Consider the following 10,775-nt stretch of genomic DNA (forward strand, 5'->3'; position numbering starts at 1 on the left):
AAAGAAGGCAGTGCTTTGGAAAAACTCTCCGTTTATAAGGTGGATGTGTATGTTTCCCTTTGGTCCACTAATTCAACGCAGACTAATGCTTTGTTTTTGACGGTTGAGAAGCCTAGGAAAAATGTGTGCTGGATACTACCATCCCAAGAATACTACCATACAACTTTCTAATGTGAACCAAGCCATAATAAAAGTTACATAACTATGATTATTATTATGTGTAAGTGTTGATCTTGTATTCTTGACTAAGGGAATACATTGTCATTCTGATTTATGTCAACAGTCATTGCAGATTTCATCCACTTCAGACATGCTTTGTGTGTGGATCAAACTCTGTCTCCTCTTGCCAGGTAATGCTATCCCTTCACACGTACACCTTTCTCTGAAACATCAAAAATCCCCTGATTCATTTTGCCATAAAACCACAACAACAAGTGGAAGCANTTTATGGTACGGTCTGGCCTGGTTCAGCTGAAGAAATGCAATCTGGACTCAGTTCTTCAGCAGTGGATCTGGAGGGACCAGAGTCTCCTGGAGCGTGTGGGGACCTCCAGGTGCCTGTCGGCCCACCACTCTGACCCCGTCCAGACTGTACCCTGTGAGGGGGTAGAGGATGGGGGACATAGGGGTGATGGGGGGCTGCGGTGGGGGTGTGAGTTGAACAGGCTGATCAGTCAGAACAGTTCTCTGGAGCTCTCCACAGACGGGAAACGACTGACGCTGTCCCACAGGAGCAAGCAGACCAAGTGGAGGTCTCTGGATGAAGGGGATATATGCCAGGAGAGGCTCAGTAAGTGATTGTTGTTGCTTCAATAGCTTTTTAATCGCTTAATTTACATTTAAATTCACTGACTGTGTAACAAATCCTCATGGCATGAAATTGGATCTTTGTGTAAATTGACTTACATGAGTGAAGCTCTAGAATGAGCCAAATAAGCACTCAAGATGTTGAAAATAATGTAACATTTTCATCTCCTTTTGAATGATTGACTTCATCACAAGTTAGCAGTTGTTAGATTGGGGCTTTGTGTGAATTGATACAGTATGGGCCTCTCAAACCTAGGCTAGAAGATATTAACTCAATGTCCTTCCACAATAGTCCCTCAGTCCACCTTGGCCACATGGTGCCACTGTGGCCACCATTTTGTCCGCATAAAAACTAACACAGGGGATGGTGATGCAACATGTATATTTGTATTGGCACCTGCAGGATCCAAAAGGGCATCGAGCGATCCCGATGAGTTTGAGGTGAAACCTGCGGAAGAGCAGAAAGCGGGGCCTCCTGGTATGACCGATGAACAGAAAGAATTCCTCAGATGGTTCTATCGCACTGAGGACCGTAAGTGCTGCTCCTTATTGTACCCTTTTCCCACTACCGAGCTGAGCCAAACTGAGCTAAGCTGTTCTGTGCCTTGCTGGAAAGGACAATGAGGAAGGAAAATAGCCAAGCCAGCACAGTACAGATAAGGTTGGCATGATAGTGTGAAAAGGGTATTATTAGTGTTGTATTAGGTTAATGTTGTTTCAGGGTAGCGAACTGATCCATGGCCATTGTTTGGGAAATTACAAGTAAAATAGACATGATTGGATTGTTCTTAAGTAGGCTATTTGTTATGACAGCTCCATTATGTTATCCAGCTCCATTACGTTATCCAATTCCATTACGTTATCCAGCTCCATTACGTTATCCAGCTTCATTACGTTATCCAATTCCATTACGTTATCCAGCTCCCTTACGTTATCCAGCTTCATTACGTTATCCAGCTCCATTACGTTATCCAGCTTCATTACGTTATTCAGCTCCATTAGGTTATCCAGCTCCATTATATTATTCAGCTCCATTACATTATCCAGCTCCCTTATGTTATTCAGCTGCATTATGTTTTTCAGCTCCATTACTGTCACGATCATCGTAATAACATTCGGACCAAAGCGCAGCGTGATATGGGTTCCACATGTTTATTGGATGAAACACACAAAAACAATAAAGAACGAACAAAACGTGAAGTAAACTAAGTGCTCACAGGCAACTACACATAAACAAGATCCCACAAAACACAGTGGGAAAATGGCTGCCTAAATATGATCCCCAATCAGAGACGATAAACAGCTGCCTCTGATTGGGAACCATACCAGGCCAACAAAGAAATAAACACCCTAGATTACCCACCCTTGTCACACCCCGACCTAACCAAAATAGAGAATAAAAAGACTCTCTATGGTCAGGGCGTGAAAATTATGTTATCCAGCTCCATTATGTTATCCAGCTCCGTTATGTTATTCAGCTCCGTTATGTTATTCAGCTCCATTATGTTATTCAGCTCCATTATGTTATTCAGCTCCATTACGTTATCCAGCTCCATTGCGTTATCCAGCTCCATTACGTTATCCTACTGAGCAGTTTGTTCTTACAATATATACTCAGTTAATCAGTTTTCACTTTTCATGGCACTGTAGTGCTGGTGGTGTCATTTATGGGATCTGATCCCAAAGCATCCATAAAGGGATTGGTTATAGTGAAGCACTTTTTCTCTTAGTCAGATTTACATGGTAGTAAACTTTTATTCCCGCCAAGGCTCCAAGTCTGTAAAAAAAAAAGCTGTTAAGTGCACACTTGGTCCAAGTTCCAATGTTTTGTCTTTGTTCACCTCTGAAATTTCCTGTGGGGTTATAACAGTGGGAAGATTTTCCGCAGTTACAACTGTGTGTTCTTGTCGTCACAGCAACTCCCTGGAAGTTTGCGATGCTGTCTCTGTCCTTCGCTGCCCTTCTGCTGGGCTTTCTGCTTCTGGGAATGGGCTCCATGGCGAACAAGTAAGCCCCTATCTGACACTTACTCAACTTAAGTAGACTAATGTCTACCCACTCAACTTGAAAATACTCATGTAATACACTGTAATTCTAAACAAGCAATATCCCATGTGTCTTCAATTATTAAACATGGTGTGGTGAAGATACTTCTGGTCAACAACAGTAAATGATCCAAACAAAGTGTTCATCCCAAATAACACCCTAGCCTTATGGCCCCTGGTCAAAAGTAGTGCGCTATGTAGGGAATACGGTTCCATTTGGGATGCAACCAAAGGCTCTGTGGAACCTAAATACAGGACCTGTTATGGAAGAAAACAAAAGCAATCGCCATATTTGTGCATGCTGGTCTGGCGATCGTTATTTGCACCACAGTGACTACATTTCCCATCATCCTCCACACAGAAACAGGAATAAGATAGCCAAGTACAAGGCAGCGGCTCTGGCCATGAAGCCGGAGGCGGAAGAACTACAGGTCATTGTCACGGAAGTTAGAGGTCAAAGAACTAACTCAGAGGTCGAACCCGTCAACAGTGCCTCTGTCCAGGTCAGTATGAGCCAATCTGTGATCCCAGTGAGCCAGGCCAAGCCCCTCCAGGACAACGGGGAGGTAGAGGGTCTCAAACCGGGGGACATTGTAGTGACCTGGAATGACGGGAACGTGTCCAGCCTGTACCCCGAGACTGAGGGGGAAGTGGAGGTGTTGGCGGAGGTAGAGAAAGAGGAGGTGGTTGAGGTAGAGAAAGAAGAGGTGGTGGAGGAGGTAGAGAAAGAGGAGACAGCGGAGGGAGTGGTGGTAGAGGGATGAATGAGAGAGATACAACAGCCACATTTCTCAGTACTGCTCCTCTGCAGAGGCAGAACAGAAACTCCTATTAAGGCATAACTGTCATTTTAAGTTGTTTTATTTTTACCTGTAACTTAAACAACCACTGTCTGTTTAGTTACTGTAATGCCCTTTTTACACTACTTTGCTGAGCCAGACCGTACTGTGCTGGCTCAGATATTTTATTGGTGGATGCGTAACCATGCCAGCGCAGTACAGCTTGACTTGGCTCAGTAGTGTGAAAAGGGTATACAACTACTACAAATAATGCTGTGTACAAGATGTGCAGTATCACAGTCATCATTCACAAGTACTTTGGAATATACATCTACTGTAAACATTGCTGGCCGTCAAAACATCGCAACCAACTATTTGAGATACCAAATAGTTTGTAAATGTTGTTTTTTGGTCATGAAGAAGTGCAACGTGTTGTTTATAGTGTAGTGAACAGTTTTCCTATGTCACTTGACAGTATGTAGGAACACGTATAAACCATGTGTCATAAGCTATTCAAATGTAGTCTACTTGGGAAACACTAAAAGGCAACTAAACATGGTCTGAGATAACATTAAGATTGGAAGATCAAACTTCTCTTTATACATCTCTTTTGTAATTCTATTTTTAAAGTCTTTTTAGTTATAATGCTGGACACCAGGAAGATTAGCCGACGTCATGGCATCAGCTAATGGGGATCCTAATATAATCCAAACTCTAATAATCTTGTTGTGAGTATAGTGGAAAGCTCTTGTGAGAGAGTATTCACATATAGATGTTTTGGACAGAAAACAGAATTCAGTGGGTTAACTTTTGTCATCATACCACCTCTCCATATGTAAGATAGATTTTCATTGTGTTATAAAAGCATTCCACTAATTGCAGTATTTACAATAAGGAAATAAAACTGTTCATATCAAAATAGTTGTGTTTTGTCATTTTGGTTGGGATGGCATTAGCATACAATAGTATAAAACTGTGTTTTAAGTTACAAAAAATGCAACAGTTGTTACACTGATGAGCCTGAGGAGGGCGCCCACAACTCGTGCAAACGATGTATATATGAAGTTAAAGCCCCAATGCAGTTGTTTTGGTATCAATATCAAATCATTACTGGGTAGCAATTAAGTACCTTACTGTAATAGATTTCCATTAAAATTGGCGCACGTCACCATGGAAAGCCAAACCTCCCGGCCATGCAAACCTGCTGATTAGAAACCAGCAACTATCAGGAAATAACACTGATCACATTTTTTCACACTTTTAGAGCGTTAGTTCCATCAACTGTTGTACAATATAATATAAAACACAGAAAAACTGAATTTTGACTGCACTGGGCCTTTAACTCAAAGATTGAATTGCTACTTTGTGTTACAACATCAATTAACTTAAAACATGTCTCTACATTAACAAAATATGTCTTCATTCGATCAAATTAGTTTTCCTTTAAAGCTCATTAAAATGTATATAAAAATACATGTGCATAGTGTTATCAATCTACACTACAGTGAACATACCATCACAAGCACTCCAATCACCACAATACATTTGGCAATACAATACATTTGGAAACTAACATAACTTGTCCCAGTAACTGACTTCAAGACAAACTTTGAAAACTTTGGCAATATAAATTCAACATTCACAATGACAGTTTAAACACCAGTCCATTACTGTCCATCTCTCAAGGAGCTCTGATAATTACTGTTCCTTCTCTTCACTTGAAGGTGCAGTAAGTCATCATGACGTTTTGGTACACGCTCCAACTTAGTGATGGTGATATCCACCAAGACAGCTTCTGCTGCATACAGTATGTTGATGGCTTGGTTGTATGTTATTCTGTCTCCATTTTGTTCTGCTTTTCACATTTGACACAGTCCATTGTCTCTCATAACCTATTTCAAAGTTCTCTCACTTGTCCATGTTGTAAGCCACTATGGCAGACTTGTCAATAAGTCACTTTAGGAAAGTCCAGGTTGAGTCTCAAGTCTTCGAGCATGAGACACTCAGAGTCAAGTCTCAAATCTCTGAGCACAAGTCCAAGTTAAGTCTCAAGTCTCTGGCACAAGTCCAAGTTAAGTCTCAAGGTTTGAGCATAAGTCTCAAGTCTTTGAGCACAAGTTTGAGACAAGTCTCAAATTTCCAGTCTTTAAATCTGGTCTCATTCTCCATCGACTCATCAGAAGATCTTGAAGCCCTTGAGCAGCGTCAGCGTGGGTGCCCGCCGTTTGCTCTGTGCCCGCGACGACTTGACCGTCACCAGCTTGGCGGTGGCGGGCACTGGGAGCTCCTTGTAGCAGGGGGTGGTGAACGGGGGCACGGTGGCGAGGCTGAACAATGGCTTGTTATCCTCACTGATGTAAAGGGGGCGTAACAGGGGGCTCCTTTTGCCGCCCGCCTGCCTGGCCTCCCTCACGGCTTCATGGAAGACCCGCTGGACAGACAGGAAGTCCAGGCAAGCAGACACCTCGAAGAACAGGCAGCCGAAACGGGAGGCGAGGGCCGAGCCTTCCAACTTACTCACCTGCCTGAAAGACAGAGTGGGAGAGACAGGGTGATGGGGAGTGAGGAGAGAGAGAGAGAGATAAGGAGTGAGTGAGAGAGGTGATAACAGATAGAATGAGAGAGAGGGGGAGAGAGAGAAAGACAAAACAGGAGAGAGAGAGGGAGAGAGAAAACAGAAGCCCTTTAGTTTAAACAGCTCCAAAACACACTGACCACCATAATCAGTACTATAATGTGCCAACTTTGCACATATCATTAGTCAATCACACACCCTACATCCTTAGCTAACAACAAACTTTCCCACAACTTTAGAGAGCGTTCCCTTAAAAGTCTCATTAGGTCATAAACTAACGTTTTCATAGGAATGTTCCAAGAGATTATTCCATTCAAATATAACTTACCCAAAACTCGGTGACCATGTTCTCAGAACTTAAGATATACATTTTCTAGACATGTTTCAAGGGAACGTTGCAAGAACATTAATGTGTCCAGTTTTCTGAGCGTTAAGAGAATATTCCATCAACGTCCCATCAAACATACACAGAACATGGTTGCCATATTCTCCGAACATAATATATTGATGTTTGGGCCTCCCAGGTGGTGCAGTGGTCTAAGGCACTGCATCGCAGTGCTAGAGGCATCACTACAGATCCGGGTTCGTTCCTGGGCTGTGTCTCAACCGGCCGTGATCGGGAGTCCCATAGGGCAGTGCACAATTGGCCTAGGGTCGTCCGGGTTAGGGGAGGGTTTGGCCGGGGGGGCTTTATTTGGCTCATTGTGCTCTAGCGACTCCTTGTGGCAGGCCGGGTGCCTGCAAGCTGACAATGGTTGTCAGTTGAACAGTGTTTCCTCCAACACATTGGTGCAGCTGGCTTCCAGGTTAAGCGGGCGGGTGTTAAGAAGCGCGGTTTGGCGAGTCATGTTTCGGAGGACACATGACTCGACCTTCGCCCCCTTAGCCGGTTGGGGACAAGTTTCATGGGCAACGTTGCAAGAACATTTCTGTCTATCTGTTGTCAGGACATCATCTGATGGAACCAAAGAAATGTTGTTCCACAAAAAAGGTTATTTACACATCATGCCTTGTTACTAGCAACATGACAACGTCTTACACCTAGAAGAAAAGAAGGTGTGTTGGAGTGGCTATAAGTCTGCTGGATATTATTGCTTCATACATTTATGTACGTTAAATGTTTTGGTTAAATATAGCAACATGAAGACATCTTACACTGGGAGACAAATATAAGTGGTTGGAGTCTTGCCATGAATCAACTTTACTGGAAGTGCTTCAATAAACATGAGTCTTTCCATAAACACCAGCTAAGAGGGCTTGGGTTGCCACACATGCAGCCAAATAAAGCCCCTCCGGCCAAACCCTCCCCTAACCCGGACGACCCTGGGCCAATTGTGCACTGCCCTATGGGACTCCCGATCACGGCCGGTTGTGACACAGCCCGGGAACGAACCCGGATCTGTAGTGATGCCTCTAGCACTGCGATGCAGTGCCTTAGACCACTGCACCACTTGGGAGGCCCAAACGCATTAACATTGAGGAGGACTGACATGATGTTTCATTTCAGGCTTTCAGATGATTACCAGAAGTAGGCCTAGAGCTGCAAAACACTTTGGTGTTACTTGAGAGGTTATGGGCCAAAACAGAACTTTGCGAATGGCATCACTCCTCCTGGAAGCACTGTCGGCCTGGACCAAGACATGCCTTGGCTTTTGGAGTATGTTATGTCGTTGTGGTGTGGGTTTGAATCGCAGGTCCGCCTTGGTGGGGATGAACCGGGTTATATTGAGAAGTGTGCATGTACAGAAAGCCTATTTCTAATTAAATGCACCTGTCTCTTAAATGTCCACCAGCTGTGTCTCTAACAGTCTTAAACAGACATCTTGGCATGCAAGACTTCTGCACCGGTATCTCTCCATGTGTAACTACTGTGGTATGTATTGCTGCTACTGGCTATGCTGATATGAGCCAGTAGTGAGCTCTGAGCGCCTGCAGCAATACTTGGTAGCTATAACACCGGAATCTCATCAAGACGTTTGGACCTCTTGGTATAATGTCTCAGGCATTACACTAACAGAAGAGTAGTTGCAGGTTTGAGTCTCACTCGGACTTCCATCTACCCCACCAATTCGCTACACACCTGTATCTCTCCATGTCCAGCTTGTTGCCCAGCAGTATAATGGGGGTCTTGGGCTGCAGGGCCTTGGTGTGGACCGTGACGGCCTCCAGGTACTGTTGGCAGCCCTCAAAGCTCCGTCTATTGTCTATGCTGTAGACCACAAGGAAGGCACTGGCCCACGAGAGGTAGCGCTCACAGTTCACTGGGCCGTCCTGACGGTAGAGACAGACAAGGGGAAAAGGTCATCACTTCAAAACAATTTGTGGCAAAGGCTTTAGAAGAAGTATCAATTTATTTCGAATAGATCTTCAAATGGTATCCATTTGCACAGAGAATCTGTCATTGTGGCCCGGCTCTTGTAATGCTAATGCCCCACACGTCTTCAGGTTTGAACCCGACCTACTGCCCTTTGACACAAACTCTATCTTTCCTCACTATCATCCTCTGTCTCTTTCAAAAAAGACTATTCCCACCTGGTCAGCTGTGTCCATAACTTTCACAACGACAGGCTGTTGGTCCACCATGTCCTCAGAAGAGTAAGTATCCTCTAGATGGCAGTGAACACAACATGGAGGTCACAACATGGACCCAACATCACAATACAGTCATTCATGTGTCAATATGAACAAGTTTATTGTACATTTCTCTGAAAGTGCATCTGCCGATTCTTGTATAGTTAGTGTACACAAACTATTACAGAGGTGTTCTAATGTCCATACTAGCCTACCATAAAAGGCATTCCCAATGCACAGCGTGATTCTAAATGGTACTAGAGGGGATGGTAGGACAGACCCTAAATTATTTATTTAACAAGGACATTTCTTGACAATTGCATTTTATTTCAGAAGGTAACAAATGGAAACTTACCTAGATTGGGGTCATATTCACTGATGAAGCGCTTGGTGAGAAATTTGACAGTCAACGCTGAAAAGAGAGAAGGGACTCATTCACTTCCTGTTTAGATTCAGCTCTTTGTTGTCAGTCTGTCACAATCTAGTGTCCCAAATGGGGCATGGGAACCCTGTTTTTATATAAACACTCCCATGAAATATCAGATAGGAGTAGATTGCTTTTCATGAATAACAAACTATCAAAACTGGGACTATCGAAACTGGAATAAAATGTAAACAAAACTGGGATCTACTCCACTACAAATACTAGGGATGACAAATCAATGCAAGTTCCTAATGTTGGGTTTACTCAGTGTATATTAAGTGGCAGAACACAATATGAAACCAACCTAAACATCACTAATGTTTTAACCATAAGCACTAAATCAATCCAATAGCATATGAAGGAGAAAAGGGGAAAAGATGGTGGGCACCTGATTTTCCTGAGCCCCTCACTCCAAGGACGACCACATTGACCTCAGGTTGTCCCCCCTCAGGGATAGCAGAGAAGTTACAACTCCTTGCTTTCCCAAACATCAGTGACATCTTTAGACTAAAACCCTGGAACACAAGTTATCAAAACAGATCCAAGTAACAGGATCTTTATTCAGTGCCTACATGCATTATTCAGAATATTATTAACAATAAAAAAACATAACATAACCAAATAGTATAAATGTTTATAACGGTATCATAAACACTAATATTAATGCATATGGATGATAGGCTACTATGCAGGAAACACAAATAACGCCCACGTTGAACGTTTCCATAACGTTTCAATATAACCTTACCTTAAAAGGTTTTCTCAGAGTTAAAGACTGGGGTAGAAGTGAATCGGCTAGTTGGTTTGATGTGGTTAAAAAAAAATCTGTATTTCATTTAAAATCATATGTATCCAAATGCAATAAAAACATCCCAACGAGTTTTAGAACGCGCTCTTAAATCCTGTCTGATGATGAGGATGCTCATACTCGATGGTAAAAGAAGCTCGAGCTGCTCCGTGCGTGCGCAGCGGGTAGGACCTTGCGTCAAGTAGACGAATCAGTTAACATTTGCTGAAGAATGTTGCTGCTTACGCACATGATTTACTGCCAAACCCCATTTAAGGGAACTGAGGTGAGGTCTCATAGTTATTCTACATGCAGTCAGATATGATTTGGCAAGGTAGGCCTTTCTCATCTCCAACTAACTTCATTGACAAGAAACAAGGACATCAATAAAATGGTTATGTCAGTTGAGATGGTTGGATTGCATCCAGTGAGTGAATGATTCTGTTGTCTTCATGCAGCATATTTTCCTTCACAGATAATCACATAACTTCACAGTTAATACTTTGCACATGTTAAAGTAATTGCTTGTGTAATAGATTCAAATCTGACATATTTGAACAGAAAGAACAAAGAAAAGGTACCTTTTGACATACTGGACTTGGTTTCCCCCTTTACCCTTTAATGAATGAGAACTCCACTTCCTCCTCATTCTCTACATTGGTGGCAAAGGTGGTCTCTGGCCTCTGTTGGAAGAGCACCCCTGTTTGTATTGGGGTTTGCGTGGAGGACAGAGAGAGGAGTAATTATGTAGCCTTGTGTGTAAACATTTACATAATTTTTATGGGGG

At 43.0% G+C, this 10,775-nt stretch overlaps 2 protein-coding genes across 3 annotated transcripts; one reads left to right on the forward strand and one right to left on the reverse strand.

The window, feature by feature from the left end:
- The first annotated feature begins 447 nt into the window (after positions 1 to 447).
- si:cabz01068815.1 (solute carrier family 51 subunit beta) lies at positions 448 to 4,550 on the forward strand. The gene is made up of 4 exons (XM_055900300.1): positions 448 to 790; positions 1,211 to 1,339; positions 2,724 to 2,814; positions 3,214 to 4,550. Exons 1-4 carry the CDS (start codon positions 448 to 450, stop codon positions 3,614 to 3,616), a joined length of 966 nt encoding a protein of 321 aa, XP_055756275.1. The 3' UTR covers positions 3,617 to 4,550.
- rasl12 (RAS-like, family 12) lies at positions 3,696 to 10,737 on the reverse strand. 2 transcript variants are annotated; one of them, XM_055900011.1, is made up of 6 exons: positions 9,950 to 10,737; positions 9,590 to 9,708; positions 9,133 to 9,189; positions 8,739 to 8,812; positions 8,287 to 8,477; positions 3,696 to 6,156 (listed from the first exon to the last, which is right to left on the reverse strand). In XM_055900011.1, exons 2-6 carry the CDS (start codon positions 9,699 to 9,701, stop codon positions 5,808 to 5,810), a joined length of 783 nt encoding a protein of 260 aa, XP_055755986.1. In that variant the 5' UTR covers positions 9,702 to 9,708; positions 9,950 to 10,737; the 3' UTR covers positions 3,696 to 5,807. The 2 variants fall into 2 exon arrangements, with proteins under 2 accessions (XP_055755986.1, XP_055755985.1); XM_055900010.1 differs by having other exon boundaries at positions 9,590 to 9,716.
- Between the last annotated feature and the right edge of the window lie 38 nt (positions 10,738 to 10,775).

The sequence above is a fragment of the Salvelinus fontinalis genome, chromosome 35 (assembly GCF_029448725.1).
Source record: "Salvelinus fontinalis isolate EN_2023a chromosome 35, ASM2944872v1, whole genome shotgun sequence".
Taxonomy (NCBI): domain Eukaryota; kingdom Metazoa; phylum Chordata; class Actinopteri; order Salmoniformes; family Salmonidae; genus Salvelinus; species Salvelinus fontinalis.